This window comes from Protomyctophum bolini (assembly GCF_963924005.1).
Source record: "Protomyctophum bolini genome assembly, chromosome: 6".
Lineage (NCBI taxonomy): Eukaryota > Metazoa > Chordata > Actinopteri > Myctophiformes > Myctophidae > Protomyctophum > Protomyctophum bolini.
This window is the reverse complement of record NC_137867.1, coordinates 13,183,960-13,204,067: the sequence shown is the minus strand read 5'-3', so window position 1 is coordinate 13,204,067 and position 20,108 is coordinate 13,183,960. Positions and strand designations below refer to the sequence as shown.

The 20,108-nt window shown below is 41.7% G+C and overlaps 4 protein-coding genes across 4 annotated transcripts in view; 3 read left to right on the top strand and 1 right to left on the bottom strand.

Annotated features, from left to right (window-relative positions):
* Positions 1–2,236: 2,236 nt before the first annotated feature.
* ccno (cyclin O) lies at positions 2,237–3,669 on the top strand (the record flags this gene model as incomplete). The annotated part of the gene is made up of 3 exons (XM_080765690.1): positions 2,237–2,545; positions 2,716–2,901; positions 3,028–3,669. Exons 1-3 carry the CDS (start codon positions 2,246–2,248, stop codon positions 3,667–3,669), a joined length of 1,128 nt encoding a protein of 375 aa, XP_080621816.1. The 5' UTR covers positions 2,237–2,245.
* A 1,661-nt stretch (positions 3,670–5,330) lies between these two features.
* Positions 5,331–7,828, top strand: mcidas (multiciliate differentiation and DNA synthesis associated cell cycle protein; the record flags this gene model as incomplete). The annotated part of the gene is made up of 7 exons (XM_080765689.1): positions 5,331–5,417; positions 5,509–5,584; positions 5,737–5,816; positions 6,369–6,429; positions 6,624–6,850; positions 7,041–7,151; positions 7,397–7,828. 7 exons carry the CDS (start codon positions 5,331–5,333, stop codon positions 7,826–7,828), a joined length of 1,074 nt encoding a protein of 357 aa, XP_080621815.1.
* Positions 7,829–13,978: 6,150 nt separating this feature from the next.
* On the bottom strand, positions 13,979–18,176 carry gpx8 (glutathione peroxidase 8 (putative)). Its single transcript, XM_080766097.1, has 3 exons — positions 17,962–18,176; positions 17,533–17,794; positions 13,979–15,134 (listed from the first exon to the last, which is right to left on the bottom strand). The coding sequence occupies exons 1-3, from the start codon at positions 18,166–18,168 to the stop codon at positions 14,968–14,970; spliced, it is 636 nt and encodes a 211-aa protein (XP_080622223.1). The 5' UTR covers positions 18,169–18,176; the 3' UTR covers positions 13,979–14,967.
* A 55-nt stretch (positions 18,177–18,231) lies between these two features.
* Positions 18,232–20,108, top strand: part of LOC308316903 (cell division cycle protein 20 homolog B-like) — a gene marked incomplete at both ends in the record, with an annotated part of 4,998 nt that continues 3,121 nt past the window's right edge. The window contains 4 exons of the mRNA XM_080765688.1: positions 18,232–18,288; positions 18,401–18,641; positions 19,189–19,283; positions 19,845–19,890. Of these exons, the coding sequence (XP_080621814.1) occupies positions 18,232–18,288; positions 18,401–18,641; positions 19,189–19,283; positions 19,845–19,890 (439 nt within the window). The remainder of the gene's footprint in view (positions 18,289–18,400; positions 18,642–19,188; positions 19,284–19,844; positions 19,891–20,108) is intronic.

Here is a 20,108-nt window from a genome sequence, read left to right as displayed (position 1 = left end):
GTAGGGATGCGCAGCTAGCCACTCTCTGTGCGCGAGGCGGTACAATGAGAAGTCAATAAGGAAGTCAAGGAAGAGAGAATTTCAGTGCAGCCAAAACGGTCAAACAAAGTAAAAATACTTAACGGCTTCTGCGCCTAATGAAATTTCTCTCACGTTTCCGTTGTCTCCTATAGCCGATTTATGCTTCTTTTGAAACATCTCACCACCACCAAAAGGCTGCAGCACGGCCTGCACGGAGGGTATGTACATCTGTCGACCATAGCGCGTGGAATAAATCATAAATGCATAGGGACCCTACATAAAGTAACATCCAAATTTCAGGAAACTTTACGGAGGGTTCTGAGAGGGGCTACTTAGGAACATGTACGGTCCCTTGGCGAAATGAGCAGCATCACAAGCTTACAAGAAAGTAATTGACAACTTGTGATGACTGACATTGGTCAGCCGGTTCTGAAGCTGATAAAAGAATAAAATACAAAAAACAAAATTACATACAAAATATGATGAAAAGTTGATAAAAAATAAAACAGCCTATCAAGAATATCAGACATAAGGTGGCCTTTTAAAAGATTACTTTATGAATTGGATTTAACTATTCTAGGAGCTATTCTGGTTGCTGCACTTATAGGTTAGGTAAGGCCGGCTAGGCCGCCTACAGCCACTGCTTCTATTAAGTTGGGATAGATAAAGGGGTCAAATTCTACATTTGCAAACATACACCTATTGCAAACAACAGGTGACACTGACACTGTGACACATGTATTTCTGTAGGCCTATTAATATGACATTGTTGATTGATTAATTTACTTTAATATATAGGACTTATAGGGAAAAGAATACCAGCTCCAGAACTTTGCCCATGACAATACGTTGACTTTGAGGTTCAGGTATGTTTTAATATTATGGATTTGAATATATTTAATATTGAAAGAGAACTATTAACCTACTTGTTTTGAAGGTATCCACTCAAATGCAGCTCCTCAGAGAATCTTCATACAAAGATTAATTTGCTTCATAGGCCTACTTCAAGTTTAGCTTTTACTTTGAAAGTGGAATCAACCCATTTCCAGTGGAACTGTAGTTTCTTTCTGTTTATTATACATGACTTGACGCAGCTGTCTGTCTGTCCCTGATTCCCCCTTGTTGGCTCCAAGTCTGTCTCTCTGTCCTCAATAATAACCCCTCCTTGTCCCCAATTCCCCCTAAACGGTTTGAGCAGTGAGCCCTTTTATTCACGTCGTGAATATGACCTGATAGTAGGCTACATTGAATTGATTTACTCAAGCACTAGTACAATTTTAAGGTATGCTACCTGTAATTTACTTGAGCATTTCTATTGTGTGTGTGTGCGTGTGTGAGAGAGAGAGAGAGAGAGAGAGAGAGAGAGAGAGAGAGAGAGAGAGAGAGATGGTTGTGTTGTGTTGGTCACTGTGGCACAAACAGCAGTGTTCCATTATGTTGAGGTCACGTCAGGACTGTTGGCAACTTAAAGCAGGCCATTCCAATCTATAAACTCGGAGGTATAGTCTCTGATAAACCCTGCATATGTTCTATTCCTGCTGAAAGACATCAATCATCCAATCCACCAAACAAACAAGATAACCCATGCATGCTGATCCCACAAATGCATGTTCCAATCCTGGGCACCATCTAAAAGGGAAATAAACAGGCTTTCCAGATATAAAGACATATTTGTCTATAGCCTGCTGCCTATATACACAAATTCATGTTTATAACCAACTAGGCCTAATAGCTGCATAGATGCTATTTATATGCATATTATTTTAAATAGGTAATGGTTTAATCATGACAGAATATCGGTATATCTTCTCATTTATGGGGACATGCATCAGGCCTATATCCACCAAAATCTTCTTGCCTTATAAATGACTGATTGATGAACCTATGATATTATTTCAAAGTCACAGAACAAAGAATGGTTTGGTCACCATGGCAGTCAATTGGGCATCTTACAACTTGGGTACTTAATAGGGACGCTGTGGGGGGGCTAAGAGCGGGGAAGTCCCCGGGAAAACAGACCATGACTCACAACACGGAACTCCCATACCGTCCAATGACAAGTGAGTGTAAGATGAGTGACTGCTACAGAACTGCTGTACCACTAGTGGTAGCCAACATATAGGTCGAGCCAGCATGTATCTGAATCTGAATGGTGTCATTCACGAAACAATGACGGCGGCTCAGACAGGGTTTGCAAACGAAGACGAATGTTGAACAGCGCATCATGGAAGGAGACGCAGCGATCATGGAGACGTTCACGTCTGCGGTTCCACAACTGCACACAGCGAGGTACAGAAAACAACAAATCACGTCCATGCTGAGTGATTCCGGTTTCGAGGAGGATTTGTCCTCAACTCCGTCCCCAGTTCGGTGTGCCGTGTCTCCACTTCGTGCACACACGCCAGTGACTTGTATGAGAGACCTTGCAAACTGGCATCACCATTACGCGGATATAGGGTACAAGATACAGAAGGGAAAAGAGACGCACTTCCATTCTTTTAAGTGCTTAGCACGCCAGACACAGGTAAGGAAATCCACAGGGGAATCACATTGCCTATAATAAACTTTACAGGAATAATAATTCATATTCTAAACTTTATTCTGTTTTGTTCTACAGTATAAGAAAAACACATCAATTTAAGATGTGGGAGGGGGGAGTTATATGTTATTCATTTTTGTAGTTTTCTCATGCAGGTAACGCCAGAGGCACGCTGCAAGTTGGTCAGCTGGCTCATCCCTGTGCACAAATATTTTCATCTGTCCTTTGAGTGTTGCTGTCTCGCTGTAAACATCATGGACAGGTTCCTGGCATCTACACCTGTCGCCTCCGACTGCTTCCAGCTACTGGGTGTTACTGCACTTCTTCTCGCTAGTAAACAGGTGTGTGTGTGTGTGTGTGTGTGTGTGTGTGTGTGTGTGTGTGTGTGTGTGTGTGTGCGACTGAGTGTAGTCATGCGTCTGCCTTTGAATAATAATTATATAATACAGTTCTTCTCTCTTTGGCAGGTGGAGGTGTTTTCACCGGGCATCAGCCAGCTGCTGTCAATGTGCTGCAATGCTTTCACTAAGGAACAGCTCTGTAACCTGGAGTGCCTCGTCCTTCTCCGTCTCAACTACCGGCTAGCTGCCCCCACCCACGCCTTCTTCCTGGACTACTACACCCACTGCAGCATGGCTGCCCACACCACCACCATCGAAGGGTCAGTGTGGGGGGAGCACCAGGATGCAAAGAAACCATGGCAACGCAGCAGCCTCGCGCAAATCATGTGTGAGTTGACTCTAGCAGACTACGCCTTCAATAAGTACCCTCCCTCCCTCACCGCCAGCTGTGCACTGAGCATGGCCGAAGAGCTACTGAGTCAACCACCAGAAACGACTCTACATTCAGAGAGAGTCCTGCGCTCTCAAGAAGACGAGGAAGGCCATAAGTGTATTGAACTCTCCAGCAATAAGCGGTCATTGCCGGCCAGTGCTTCGCCCCAAGCGGTTGATAGGCACAGACTGCAGATTGGTTCTGTGTCAGTGGAGCATCACTCCCTGCGGGCTGTGGTCCAGGATAGCCACAGTCTGGCTCAGGAATGCAGGGAGAACTTGAAGCTGCTGGTGTCTCTCAACCAGGAGATGCTGCAAGTTACAGAAATGACGTGATTGCTATAATAGCAATTGAAATTGGGAACTGCAGTTAAAGTATTTAAATGTGATTGTGAAATGAATATCCAGCTCTGATGTTTGTTCTTTGGTTGTTTTCAGATGGTGGAACTTTGGGACATCTTATATCTGAGATGTATGTGTCCCTCTGGAGAGCAATTTGATATTGTTTGATCCAATATAGTCTAGAAGTGCAATTATTTACCTCATAAAACAGTCAAAGGATTTCAAATGCTGATTGTGGAATTGTGTTTTAGCGTTATTTTGTGTTTCACAACGAGATATGCATGTACTGTAGCCTATAGCATTCTCTTGTATCTCATAAATGTGATCTGTAAAAGCTTTATTCTATAAATAATCAAATGCATCCACTGAATGCACTGGCTTGAGACTTCTCTGACATTTCTGATGATGGTAGTTACTGTTGTAACATGTTTACAATATAAAGGTCATGAAAAATATGCAATGAATAAAAAAAGTAAAGGAACATGAATGGTCTGATGCTCCTCTTTGAATGAGTGATGAATGATGAACTCTTTCATTCTATAAATTTGCCCATAATGATGGCAGATAAAATGATTTATGTAAGGCTTCAATAAAATGTTTACATTTATTCCATGAAAATGTTTCTGTTTTTTCATTGCAATTAGGAAACTGAAATCTGTAGGATATGGCTGATTGGTTTGTAATTGTGCTACAGAGCTTTCTTTCACTGTTGCTTATAGCACTGTGTTTGTTTTCCTTAAACAGTTATAGTGAGAAGTAAAACATGCTGCTGCAATAAACAATTAGACAACAAAGAAGCCGTCAGATAGTTCGTTTTAACGCAGGAGCTTAAAATATAAAATAAAAATGACATAATAATAATAATAAATGTAGGCTTTCACGGCCTAAATGTCTTTAAACTAAAGTAAACACTTGTTTTCACGCCCTATGCGTGCTGATAATCCATCGCGCGTGGCAGTTTGACCTGCTGACACGCTGCAGACCACACAGGTGCATTCAGCGTTAAGGGCCAAGCATACACACTCGTGTTTGTTTACAAATAGAGACATTTGTCATGGGTGTTTGCAGTGCTGTCTCCTTTAATTGCCCTTTTCCTATTCCATTTCCTTTTAAATGGGGACACGATCGAGCCTTGACCTTTTAAACATTTTACGCACGGTGTTGCCCATTACTGGAACGAATCACATAAATAAATATCGGGAAAATGCAACTGCATGATTCTATATCTATCTTATTATAATAAAACAATAAATATTATATCAGTCATACTCAGAACGCATCATATAGAATTTCATTCAAAAATACACATAAAAGTGTGCACAGAACGCGACAATTTGGCACGGGGACTCTGCTGGTCCCTTGGTGACGAATTCAGTTTGGCGCAAAGCACCTGCTGTATGGCGCCGTTATGCGCGGTACCACTTGATCCACTTCGGACCAGAAAACCGTTAAGGCTACACCAATTTAATCTCCGAGGACGCTGGCACTCCCTGGAGACCAATAATGCATGCATGCTTTTGATTGGGCCAAAAGCACGGGACCGCGGCGTGGAGTGACATAAACCGGGAGAATGTTTTCTATATCAACCTTAAAAGCCAACTATGGCTTCCTTGATTGCATTTCACATTTCGTCAGACAGACCTCAGCTGGTAAAGATGCAGAAGGATAGAAGAGTATTTGGTGCAATCTGTCCCAACAAAATGGGCCAACAGTGCATAAGGCTGAGAGCTGCAAACAAAAAGGTAACATTGCATTTTACACTCTGGGCTATTATTAGTATACGTTCGGCTTCGGTAGTTTACGTTTATGATTAAAAAATATAATGTTTTGCAGGGCAAAGTGATGATGCCAAGGAGCAGCAGTCCAATCACGGAATATGTCGACAAGATGCCCTGCATCGTTGAACAGGGTATGCAATTACTATGCATCATAATGCATGGACTGTCATCATCATGGTGGCATTTAGAATGTATTAAATATAGGCTAGTGCTACTATATAGAAACTGCTATGGCTGAGAAACTCAAACAGTTGCCTACACAATGTGTTTCTTATTATTACAGCCTTTGCAACAATTGCATGGGATGATTTGGACGACTGCGCATCCGTGATGAGAAGGGAGAGTGACTCCCTTGACTCGCAGGTGAGACAACATCGACACTCGCCGTTCCCATGGAACGCCAAAAAATGTATAGTAGCCTATTGACATTTTATACAGCATGCGACTTTTCCGCATACGTTTACAGCGAACAATGTTTGAAAGAGAAAGTAGGCTGAGTCATTGTTCTTTTCTTCGATGGAGTGACAGCTAGCGCTACATCATACAGTTAATGTTTTACAGGGTGTGGAGTGTGTGTTGGAATTCTGCACGAATGGCAATGCAGTTTGCTCTTGCCACGTGAGCTACCTATAGTCTATATAAAGCCTTTCCATAATTGTTTCGACCTCAGCTGAAGTCATGTCAGACTGCCTTTTAGACGCAACTAAAGCACATCTGCACTCGTGCGCCTTTACGCGACCACACACCGAACCTGCAAAAATGACCACACTTTTCTCAATGGACCCACCCCACTGTACTTGGTTAAGTTGGGATTTACAGGTAGAGCTGACCAATTATTTTGGAAATATGCATCTCCTGGACCATATTATCTTTACCGCATTGTATTTAATCTAACATCTTATTCTTTTATAACAGGTAAATGATTCTGATGGAGATGACCAAGACTTTGGGGAATATGCATTGGACTTCATTGCAGGTGATAAAGGCTTTTATATTGTTATGATGATGAATGATGATGATGATGATGATGATGATGATGATGATGATTATGATTATGATTATGATTATGATGATGATTATTATTATTATGGTTGTTGTTATCGTATAGTCATTGTTGTCAACGTCATTCTTTGAGCTTATAGCTAAACTGCATGATCATTCCATTGCCAGATTCCCCTGCCACATTAGAGAGCAGTCTGTCTCCTGCTGGACTGGTGGCATTTCAGGGCTGCATCATACCTCCCCTCACCCCTCACCCTGACATCTCTTCAGAACACATGAGTCTCAACAATCCACCAGCGGCAGATAAACCCCATGTCCAAGATGCCACTCTCTGGAAGGACATAGCTCAACATCAAGGAAGGATGCTGGAAGGTACCATGGAAACCAACAACCAGGTATAACATTGTGACCAATGACCAGACCCAAAAAACAATACATTTCCCCATGCAGGCCTTTGATGAGGCAACGATTATTTGAGTATATATATATATTTTTTTAAACTGGAACCTCCATATTGGCCGCCTTATTTCACCGAGTGCTGTGTCAGCATTATGTGACAGATGTGCTTCTTGTGTTGTTCTGCAGCTTCGTGAGGCTGTGTGCAGAAGGAAGCAAGAGATCAACTCACTGCAGGAGAGGAATGTTCACCTCAGGGAACTGGCCAGCCGGGCCAAGGACTTGGCTTCAGTACTTGATGTAAGTACAGTATAATAACGTAACGTGAGTCATAGTTGATGGCGGTGTCAAGCAAGTAAATTATCTGATCTACCAGCTCACAACGCAGATCTATAGTTCCATTCTGCATTCAGCTTCAATGCCATGATCTGTTGGACACATCGTTCCTTTGGTCTCTTCATCTGACCCCAAAACTATAAGCTCCATACACCGGCTATGCCCTATGTATGCATTGCCTAAGCTTTTCTCTGCAATTCCCTCTATAGAAGCTGATGAGAACTGTCAAAGAGCCATATGTAACAGAACCAGCGTTACTGTCAAGTGATACCACCTGCAATTCAACAAGCCCTTGTAAGAGGCAGCGACTGGATGAGGAATGTGAGTCAGTGACCTCTGGCTGCTCCGTGGAGGACATTCTTAGAGACATCAGCACACGCTGCAATGCTGTCCTGCAGGGTCCAAGACCGCAGCGGGAGTGCGACAGCATACGCATGTATGGCGCATTCTCAGGCCTACAGACTTCTATCTCCAAAGGTGTAAGTGCAGTTGGAGCAGAGGCAGGGGAACATGCATCTTTCAGGACTTCTATCAGAGAGCACTGCACCATAAGGACCCTGGTGTTTCCTCAGGGCCATGCCTTTACCTCAAGGACTCAACATGGAGGGTACAGATTCCGCTGGGTGCCCAACCACAGCTGAAACAGCCCAGATGAAATAGCCTGCAGTGATTTTAAGATATCATTCCAACCTGCCAAGAATTAACCGCGTGTCACCAGGCTTTCCACCTCGGAGGAAAGCCTGGTCTGTGGTCCAAAATCGCAGTGTGATCCGGTCTGGAGCGGATGGTAATTTACGTCATGTTGTAGTCTTGTTTTGTAGTGATCAGGCAGGAAAGGCGGAATAAGAAGTACCCTATTCATAATACTGATTCCGTCTTGTGGTTCCCTGCCAGATGACTACAAATCATTGACTACAACATGACGAAAGTTACCATCCGCTCACGACCAAATCATAAACCCGAAATGGAATGCTGCCCAGGCTATAGCCAAGAATAGCTATTTGAATACGTCCAATGGCCCATTTGGAGGCACTGGAGTAGCCTACACAAGATAGTGTGGGTGGGCAACTACTATTGATGCTTCGCTGATACCCTGCAGTGGTGTCTGTAAATTATTACAGTATCTTCCTCAGGTAGCATGCTAAGCTAATCAGCCAGAGCTGATTGCTCAGCAAAGTAAATAATACTGCCTACGATTTTGTTTACATTGTGTTCCTGTTTACATGGCCCGAATCCAGTGATCCCTCAAACAATGACACATGCAGCAATGTCACATGTTTACTTTCACACCTCACAATGGTTCCCATGTTATTCTAAAACATTTTCATATAATAAAAAGTGATTATCTATTAAGTTGCCTGAATGACTGACAGTGATTTGATGCCTTGATGGTGTTTTAAGTGATATGATATCTATTCCAATGTAGAGTAACAGATTTTATTGATAGCTTCCCTTGTTTGAACAGCAAAACAAATGTAACCCAATGACCTTCTGAAGTAATGCTTTCACATTATTTGTCACAGTCTGAGTGGCTATGCAGATTGCAGAGTGTCAGACTGAGAGGGGAGTTGAAGTCATTATGGATCTCATTCAGCATCTTTGTTATCTTTCATGTATTTCCTAATATTGTTGTCTAAATGTCTCAATGGGGAAACCACCTCCAACAGATGTGGTAGTTACGGTATTAACATAAAAAAGGTTTTATTTATAAACAAATAAAAAATACATCTGGATTGCCACTTTAAAACCCCTTGGTAACAATGTGGTTTGATTCAGAAGATGCTTTGAAGAAGTTTTGAGGCAACTTCCCAATTTTGTTAACAAAATTATTCAGCTTCGGTAAGAGGAAAAATATTTGAGGCAACTTACTTTGGGAACACTGACGGGCTTAATAATAATCAAGATGAGATGAATATGTCAGGCTGTGACCCTCTGACCTTTGATATGACCCCAACCTCCTCCTTCCCTCACTGCTTTAGGCTTTAGCTGTAAAGAATGGGTTCATGTGAGGCAGACTGAGCCAAAGGTGAACGTCAAATCTCTGCCGAGACACCTGTTCAAACTCCCCAGTCTTGGTCTGTTTGCCTCCACTGTATCCTGAGTGTTCATTTAACTCTGAGACTGCATGTGCAAATGAACCCTTACGGGTCCATTTGGTTACTTACGGCAACGCACCAGTCCAATATAATTTTACAGAGCTGCTGTCATGATTGATGATTCTGTTAGTTTGAGGAGGATTTAACAACCGTAATAGAGATAAGATCACACTGATAATGAGTGCATTCACACAGGACTGTACTCATGGAAACAACTCACAAGAAACGAGGCACATTGTATTGCTTAAAGTAGATGCTATAGATTATAAACATTCATTGATAGCCTGCATAGAAATATGAATGCATATCAATTCCCTATTCTAACTCTAACTGCAATTTTAAGAGCTTGCACTTGCAAATAATTTCACCCACTCTTTCACACCTGTAACCATGTTCATGTGTTCATGTTCATTGTGGATGTATATATAGGCCAATAAAATTCTGATTCAAGCAGAACACCAGCTATTTCCATTTTTCTACTTTTTATAAATCAGTGCTATTGAACACCCTTTATGTTTGTGTGTGGGTTGTACAAATATCGAACCAATGAAAAGTATAAAACACGCTATTGACTATACCGGTATATAAACTCTAACTCCATTAGATCCTCAAAACTGTCAGTCAACTCCAACTTTGGAGTTGTTTTTTCCATCATTGATTAGAATGACGAAGTGTGTGTGTGTGTGTGTGTGTGTGTGTGTGTGTGTGTGTGTGTGTGTGTGTGTGTGTGTGTGTGTGAGTGTGTGTGTGTGTGTGTGTGTGTGTGTGTGTGTGTGTGTGTGTGTGTGTGTGTGTGTGTGTGTGCGTGCGTGCCTGCGCGCGCGCGTGATAACATTGAGAAAGTAGTAGCCCCTTTTATTTTCCATTCTTGAGAGAAATTCTGTGGAAAATCTTTTGCATAACATCTGTTTTCAGCCCATAAACTCATATTAAGGCATATGGATCGAAAGGCATAGCCTATCGCATTTCTGTTCCAGCACATTCATTTGGAATCACAATTCAATAAAGATAATTATAATGTTATATGCACGTCTGTGCATATTGAAATAATACAAAAACATATACGAATATTAAAATATTGTCAATCAATTATCAATAAGAGGTAGGCTATATAGGCCCAATATTGGCGTGCCAAAAATGTGATAGCCTAATTAATTCCAGACTATATCGGTATAGGCCTATTCCATAGGCTTCGACCGTTTTACAACCGTTTAGATTTTGTTGCCAACCTATTAAGTAAACACAACCTGCCATAATGGAACGTCAGCCTCTTGGCTCGCCTTCAGCGACTATTGCTGCAAACAAATCCGTTTGTCATTGACCAGCATTGACTAATAAGAGCTGAGCAGGCATGATGGGGTAACGCTTTGTTCAAGCATCTTGTGTGCTCCTGCCACATTTGACCGGTTAAGCTACCGCCAAACCGCAGGGGAGAATGCGGGAAGGAAAGGAAAACATTGAAACAATACGTTTCTAAGGTAACTAAAATAAAACCGAGTTTCCACTTGCGTTAAAGACAACAGTGCGCACGTCTAGGGACATTTTATTATTTGGATATAGCTTTGCTGCCCTGCATGTTGACAAGTCTTTATTAGGCTATAGCCTATATAACATTTTGAAGATAAAGCCAAGGTGACACTTGTGGTTTCTCAAATATCTTCCGGCCAGGGGCCACAGTCAGAACTCAGAAGAAGAATATTATTGGGTCACCACAAAATGTTCATCCCTCGTCCAAGATGTGTGTAAATTGGCGAAAGACGATGCCATGGGCCTGCATGCCTGCCCTATAATATTTTCAGATGGGAGTCCGCGGCCAAATATACATTTGGGGGTCCTTGACAATTAATTGAACAGTTTGAACAACCACTGACCTACAGGCCTATACACAGCGTATAGGCCTACTCCATTGCGAGCGAGCATCTGTTGAGTCATTGTCATTGAGAGCAGTCAGAGCACCTGTCGTGGAGGGCCGGGCTCATGGCGCAGGGTGTGTGGAGCAGTGGAGCGCATATGGAAGTGGCAGGTGGTGAGAGCAGCTCCTCTCCCTCTCGCGCCCTTCAGCTCTATTAGCGCCATGCAGCTCATTAGATAGATCATAGATGGCTGATCAGCCCGCGTTAATATTAGGCTAACCTACACGGTGCATGTGCATATAAGCCACAATTTACAAACTATTATTTTGTTGTGTTGTCGTCGTCGTGACTTGTCGAAAGGGGAAAATAAGGACGCTGTCAGTGTCAATTAAAATGAATTTAATTGCAATAATGATAATATCATGCAGGCCTAATATACTACTAGCCTATACTAACAATATTCTAATAATAGGCCTAATTTTTATAATATGGGCCTATGATTATTGAAATAAGTTGTTTTTATTTATTTCATATTTACGCCACATTTTGGGGTCCATGCACATTACAGACAATGTAGCCATAATATGAAGAAATAGCTTATAAAATATAAGATCAGATATAGCCTATACAGTTTAGAACCTATAGGCCTAAATTGTTCATTCCTTCATGCCATCAATGAATGACGCAGCCAAATGTCCTTTCCATGACAATGCAATGATGTGACGTGCCCTTGGTTCTAAACTGATAAGACGGTGCTGCCGCCACCTTGCCGCGTCGTCACCTTTACAGCAGTCAGTTTGTTTTCATGTGTTTCTAGGGGAACACACAACGCGAAGGGAATCCCAAACCACCCGCAGAAGCTTCCCGCCCCAGCATCCGCCATGGGAGTATATTTAGGACCATGGGTTCCTCGAGTAGCCATATGAGTCAGGACATAGCAGGTGCGCTGCGCAAGGCATATGCAGGGTTCAGGGTTTCATCAGCATTTGAGCTAGGAAATATTTTGTTACCTTTTATTAAAGTATGAAACTGAAGAAAATATTGGAGATTCATTCGTTTGGGTCAATGGGGTATATAGGCGAAAAACAGCAGTAGGCAGGCCTATATGTTTTCAGTGAGAATTGGAAAGCCTGTTCGGTGACCAGGATAATGCTGAGAGGACGCAACCCATTACAATCTTCAGGGCAGAAGGTAAGGAACTAATCAAATCGCGTTAAGTGGCCCATATAGCAGTTTTTCTGGGATCTATTCGGGAACCCCCCAGGCCTGCGGTCCTTGGGGTTCCAGGGGGATAGGAATGACATAATCAAAATCTGTTTAACCACTTTAACCCCACATTAGGTTATTTTAAAATAGCCAATCTGCAGCTCAAACAATTTTACAACCCAAATCTTGTATGGGATTTTTTTTAAATCACAGTGAGGGGGGCCTGGTAATGTTTGTTTAAAGTGCTTCAACAGTCCAGACCTGGCTGCCATATGACATCACGTTTAGTGCTCTAAACAAACGTTAAAAGTCCATAGACTTGACTACCATTCTATGTTCGTAAAAGTGCTCTAAACAAACATTAAAAGCCCATAGAAATGGTTGCCATATGACGTAATTCCGAAAGCGGGCTGGTGCCCCTCAAAAATATATTCAAATGCTTTATTCCAAGTTGATGGTGACAGTGTGGCAGTGTACCGCCGCTGGCTGTGTGATCTGATTGACAGCTGTCAGCTACACTCCTCACTGCTGCTATCTGTTCGCTTCAGGCACCACGTTACATCACATACAGCAAAACTGTCAATATCGCATTTGAACGTGAGGTAAAGTGCATTGTGTCAATAAATTAAATACATAAACACCTAAGCTTGTGATTGTTTGGGAGGCAGTGTAATGTTAGCTGACGTCACCACTTGCCAGCTCACACTGCTCTGCAGCCTAACTAGTCTGAATTCTTCACCCTTCGTACGTATACTCGCAAGATATTCTCACGGCCAGAACTCACCCATGCACGCAACAACAATATGAAGATCATATGGTTCAGATTTGTCACAATTCACAGTGGCTCTGTGGTTAGTGTCTGCCCTGAGACTGGGAGGTCGTGGTTCATGCCTGAGACTTACCAAAGTCAAAAAATTGTACAAAACACGTCCCTGCTTGGCAATGAGCATGCATGGCTGAAGGTCATACAAGCATCATGTCCAAGGAGCTGCCTCACGCCATATGGAAACAGGACCACATGGCTATAGCAAACCATTGGTACCCCATGCTACTTAATGTGCAATGCAACCTGTATGTTTCAGACCCTGCAGCTTCAAAATCTTTGAGAAGAGGCTTCCTTTCTGACGCTCCTAACGCTGGTGATGTCCAAACAGAAGGCTGTTATCTTGAAGCAGCCCACCATGAAATGGTTAGTTTTAACAATAAATAGTTTCCTTCATTTTAAATAACCTGTAATGTAACATTTCAGGCTTGTAACATATACCTACCATATATCAGCCTCTTGGGTGGCTGGAAGGCAGTGTCTCGTTAGCTGGTGGTTTGTGTTTACCAGCTTACCTGCTGCTGCTCCTCCAGCTGTTCATAATAAATCCTCAACCTCAAAAAGAAAACCCCAATTTGATTGATTACAAACGTTTCAATAGAAACTGGCAATCCTTAGTAATAGTATCCTGTCATGATGAGGCAGTACTGTGTTAGCTGGCTGTTATTACTAGTTCAGCAGCTAGCTACATACTTCCACATCAAGGCATCCGATCTGACATTTTGCTAATATTCTGAAGATTCATTCACATTTGAACAGAATAACTGTGATTATAATAATAATAATATTTGAAAATACTTTTATTACAGAATAGTTGTTCAAAGCTCTGAGATCAAATCAACTATTCTATAGTAATTCACCTCATGAGGGTTAAAATGTGTCAAAATGTCATTAAATGTAAACAGTGGTTGTAGAAACACAGGTTTTGGCAGTGTATAAAACGTCGTAATGACCACTTCACAGTGGTCACCATCTTTATCCTTTTGGTCATTTTTTCTTCATCTGGTCCATTTTATACACCTTAAGTTACAACTAAGGGTAGGGTCACACCGAACTTTGATTGCTGTTGTTTGTTGCCGCACATCTTTCTGTGTATTGTGCACACCTTCAATAAAACAGTCTGTTTGAAGCATAAATGCTCGAGACAGTTGCTGCTTTCCCCCCCTGTCCACACGGATGAGTCGCAGACGGACCGGCCTGGCAATGCCAAGACAGAAAACACTGCAAGCTGCTACTTTTTTTTGGGCTGCTCTGCAGCAAAACAGGCGGCCGCACACAACCTGCATTTATCAACCTGCAGCCATAGTTCGGTGTGAGCGTACCCTAAGCACGCATATCCAAAAGATAAAATCTTTAGAGATCTTTAGATAAAATAGAAAATTAGAGACTGCACACTGACTCATGCTTCCATATTTTCTTTTACGTTTAAGTGTCTTAACTCTTCCTCAGCTCAGTGCTCACTGGTAAATCAATAAATAACAAATTAATTAACTATGGGAGCATGATTGTGCAGACTCTAGTCTACCGTAACCTTTCTATTTCCATCTTATACATAGGACAGACAGACAGTCAGTCAGACTGCACACACACACACACACACACACACACACACACACACACACACACACACACACACTTTTTTTCCCCTTCCTGGTCATAAGCCAACTGAAGTCTTTACCACGCAATCCACTGAGCAGGAAACATCTCACTGTAATAGCCCAGTTCAAATTCTATAGTGTCCGTACTGTAAATGGAGGTGTGTCCAATCCTTCCAAATAGCTCCACATCAGGGAGGAGATGCATCAAAACTCCTCCCCTCTTCTCTTTAAAATGATATCACGGACGAGCATCGAGGCTTCTTGACGCACACTCTCAATTGGCTCGTCAGCTCGCCAGAACCGTACCACATTACCCTCCGGATTAACGAGAAACTTCCAGAAGTTCCATTTCGGGATTTTCCGCACAGAATCTGCAAAACAATGGCAACACAGGACATTCATTCATCATTATACTCCACTTCACCTCTTAAAACCTCATTCAAAATATATTTTACCAAATCTTTGCCTATTTTCTGATGAATTGAAAATGGAGGACCCTGATGTAAACAAGTCTTAGTGCTTTTCAAGGTTTCGTCCTCGAAGTATAGCAGTTTTTGTATTGACATGTGATTGATATTGTGATTGATATGTGCTGTTTGAAATGTATGTACATCAATCAATCAATCAATTCACCTCTTATGACATGTCCAAATAGGGAGGCTAGGGTGCATGTGATTAAGGCTGGTGCTTTGTGATTGTAGTGTGGTTTGGCCCAAATATTCACATATTCATATCTGGGATCAATAACTCAAACAAAACAAATCTAAATAAAAAAGACATGCACCTCCGGAAACCAAAATGGATGTGACCTAGTGACATAAAAATAGAAAGATCCACACACACCAAAAAGCTCCAGTTAAAATCAATGCCCCTCACTCTATACTTCCTTTCCCACATTCTCTTTGCCGAAAATAGCTGATTTACTGATCTGTTTTCACACAAAGATTGGGTGTATTATGTCTGAAGACTTTTTTTTATTAGACAAAATATTCAAAAATGTCACAACTAAAAGGTTGGAGGGCTATCAAACTTATTCTCCTTAATTTTGGTGAATCTTTATTAGACAAAATATTCAATAATATTACAATCGATGTTGGTGGAGACGTGCTACTACCCTGGTGTTTGGTGCAAATGTAATACCCAGGAATCAAACCTGGGTCTCCCACATGGATAGCCAACATCTTAACCACAAGCCGAAGCCCGAAGGGATATCCCTGACTGGGAGAAGATATTAGACTTTTAGGCCATCAGGCTGAGGTTGTGACCCGATCCGGGTCACGGCACCATTGTAACACCAGGGAATCGAACCCGCAGGTCTCCCGCATGGAAAGCCAACATCTTAAAGGACAACTTTCGTTTTTTTCAACCAATGTTCATGTTTTAGGTTGTTATTAGACAAACTAAAAGATGAGTGTTCTTTTTTTTTTCCATTTGCTGCTTTCTTTCGTTTTAGGGATTTCAGCTGTTTTTGACAGGGGGGCGGGGGCATTCGAGCATGGGGCTAAATATGTATTTTTTTACAACATTTTATAGCGATTTATTTTTTAATTATTTACTATAGTCCTAATAAACCCCTGGAAATTTCATCTGGCCACAAAACATCACGAGATCTACTGAATGTGTCAAACTGACATTGAGCCTATGACACAGTGGGCTGTATTTTGCGTGTCTTAAGTACCAGGTCTTATTCCCTAACTTGAGTAAACTAAAAACCTGGAGGCGTGATCAATGCCATTTGGCTATTCTGAGTGGCCAAAGAGCATTGACCACGCCTCCAGGTCTTTAGTTTACTCAAGTTAGGGTATAAGACCTGGTACTTAAGACACGCAAAATACAGCCCAGAGTGGCTTCCCCCCAGTAGGCTACCTTCACATTCAGTAGATAATGTGATTTATTTGTGGCCAGATGTAATTTCCTGGGGTTTATTAGGGCTATAGTAAATAATAAAAAAATAAATCTCCATAATATTTTGTAAAAGAATACATATTTAGCCCCATGCTCGAATGCCCCCGCCCCCCTGTACAAAACAGCTAAAATCCCTAAAACGAAAGAAAGCAGCAAATGGAAAAAAAATAACACTAATCTTTTACTTTCTCTAATAACAACCTAAAACATGAACCTTGGTTGAAAAAAACTAAAGTTGTCCTTTAACCACTAATCCAAAGGGATAGCCCTATGACTTAGGGGAGATATTAGACTTTTAGGCCATCAGGCTGAGTTTGTTAGCCACTCTGCTACACATGCAGTCTTTGACATATCCACTGCACCTTATTTGTTCCAATGCCCCCCACCACAATTTTACCAAAATGCTAATGGTAAGCTGTAGTAGGAATCTGGAATTTGGTAACCAGGAGACAACCTGCCTGGGGCAATTGCTTTGCAAAGGCAGCTGGCAGATAAGTCTGGCTAGGTGAGGCTAGGAATTTGGTGTGACAGTTTTTACATAAATGAATATGTTACCACAACTATTAATTATGAATTGTTGTAACTATTAACTAATTTCACTTAAAGTGACATTTGCAAATAGTTGTTGTGAACTTGTGTCGTGACAATTTAATATGAAATAGGCCTAAACCTAACTGTGATGGTCAAGTCTCACATTCTGGCCTGTAGATTAATCTTCAGTTAAACAACCTATTTTGTAATAATCCATAAACTGTGTACAAATAGTTCATAGTTAAATTAACACTCATGTGAGATAGATAGGCCTACTCATGTCAGTGAGACTAATGTGAGATAAGAAGAACTTAAGGATGAATGACAACTGACCTGTGAGGAATTTAAAGGCAGGGTCAGCTTCAGAGCCCATTATTTTGATCTTGCTGAAGAAGGGGAACGTGATGCCATACGTGGACTTGGCGAACGCTTCGATGTGAGGACTGCTCCCTGGTTCGGTGTCTCCAAACTGACCGCAGGGAAACGCCAGGACGTTGAAGTGAGACGTTCCCAACTCCCTGTGTAGCTCCTGCAGAGAGCGGTAGTTCATCTCTGAGCTCTCGCTGTAACTCGCCACGTTTACAACCAAAGACGCCTGTGTGAGAGGAAAAACACAGCAACTTTATTTATAGCAAATACAAGTAATCAGACCATTGCATCTGCGCGGATAAACGTGGCTGCCTGTCAGTATTCATGATTTTTTTTTAAAAGATAGTTTGTGCTAAGCCTCCTCCTACGAAGTTGCTGATGGTGTGGACTTACTTTACCGCGATACCTCTCCAAGGAAACCGTTCTCCCCTTTGCGTCTTTCACCTCAAAGGAATAAAAATCCTTTTGCTTTGTTGGCTTAAAGAGCTGGGTGTGCAGAAGAAATAAACAACCCATGCCTACTGTCATACTCAAAAGAACCGTGAACACTTTTTCTTTTCGTTTCGAGGGCTTGGTGGGATAACCCCCTAAAGACTCCATCTTGGAGGGGGAAGAATGAAGGTTTACTTGGCACTTTGGGGGACGGGGCTCAAGTGATGGGCGGATCAGACTGCTCCGGCCAGCAGGGTCAAATTTCACAACAGACAAAATCTAAATGATGTACTGTACTGTATAAGTTATACAATTCAACATTTCAAGTCCACTGCACCAACAAAACCTATAGAATTAAATGCGGAAACACCCCATTTAATTGTCTCCTCATCTTTCTCAGGCATATTATATTGACACGCCTCAGACATCGTACAGGCGCTTCAAGAGTCGGATCGTGCGCAGGGGGCTCAGCAGACAATGGCCCGTTGCAAGTACCCCATTGGCCACTGAGCGGCAGCATTCCCCCTGCCTTGAATATGACGCTGTATGTCAGAGGCTGGCGTTAGATTCACCACCAAAGGGCGCTCCAACGTCGAATCATGCACTGCAAAGTGTAACCCTAACAGAAGGAAGTAGTCAAGGTATCTTCACACACACTTTCTTAAAAGTGACTGAACTGAACTGTTTTGTGTGTGTGTGTGTGTGTGTGTGTGTGTGTGTGTCTCTCTCTCTCTCTCTCTCTCTCTCTCTCTCTCTCTCTCTCTCTCTCTCTCTCTCTCTCTCTCTCTCTCTCTCTCTCTCTCTCTCTCTGCACCCTTCCTTTCCCCCTTAACACAAAAAACAAGCACATACTGAAAGTGGTGTAGCCCAAGTGATTAATATTTTTTGTTATATAATTGTGATTATATTTTATTTAATTGCTTTTATTCATCACATACACATCATAATCACAATTAACAAGATATTATAGTATGGCATTATGAATACAAATAAAATAATAAACATTTTTATTATTATACATTTTATCCTATATTCTCCAGCTCGTTAGTTAATAACACATTGTGTAATAACTAATAATTTGCATGTATAGTTTTGTGTTAAACACAAAACTATACATGAAAACTGTACACTTTGATAGAGTTCATGTGTTCAGATTATAACAGGCTTCATGACATTCTGGCACATCAGAAACTCCGCTAGAGGCTGGAGACACTGTCGCACGAACAAACGTTTCATCCTGCATCACCAGAAGCCTACCTGAAACAGGGACTTCCCGAGAACAGGTTGGTAAAGCTCCCATATGAAAGTGACTGCAAACCGGCCACTGTGGTTACATTTAGTTCATAGTGTATTTCATTTTTTATATATAACATATGTTCATCTGCCGTCAATTTGTCAGGATAAATGTAAAGGGACTAGAGGGAGGGACTACTAACACAAATTCATGGGGTCAGGTAAGGCCTTTCTCTCTTTCACAGAGAAAGCTTACTGCCTGAACGCAATGCGATGAAAAGCTGCAGTACAAACAGAAACAGAGGATTCATTTTAGCACTTTCATACAATAAGGACAACTAAGATTAAGACTCATTTGTATTACATCGGAACGTATTTGTCATTTAGATCTGAATAATCCATGTTATCGCAGTTAACTCCCAAGATTTTACTGTAGGCCTTCCCCAGGGTTTCTGAGACATACAGTATGTGTGTTTGACACCACACACGTTTTGGTGTTTTAGTAGCTCATGCGGTGTAACACCCTGTACCTCACCTTTCCAGACCTGAAGAAATATGAACATTTAGAAAAAAGACAGAAATCTCATGCTGAACAGAATGATATGTTGCAGGAATGGGTGTGGACAAAGCAGCACGACGGAACTTCACCAAGAACTGGTAAAATAATTTATGATGTTTCTCTGTACTCTTCAGCCCAAATGATGATGATATTTTACAAAGTATACATGAACACAATACATTACATGCACGCACGCATGCACACAGGACTATAGATATACAATATTGACCTGATGGCAGATGAATAAAACACAGATTAATAAAACAGACAAAACAGTCATAATTATACTGTCAAAGCACTTCACATCAAACTGATT

What these genes read in the sequence shown, in the direction of transcription:
- gpx8 (XM_080766097.1), bottom strand. Translation starts at nt 18,168, where the DNA reads ATGGAGTCTTTAGGGGGTTATCCCACCAAGCCCTCGAAACGAAAAGAA. An exon ending in TGGAGAGGTATCGCGGTAAA is followed by an intron (nt 17,795 to 17,961) that starts GTAAGTCCACAC and finishes CCTCTCACACAG; the next exon opens with GCGTCTTTGGTTGTAAACGT. An exon ending in TGCCTTTAAATTCCTCACAG is followed by an intron (nt 15,135 to 17,532) that starts GTCAGTTGTCAT and finishes ATTGTTTTGCAG; the next exon opens with ATTCTGTGCGGAAAATCCCG.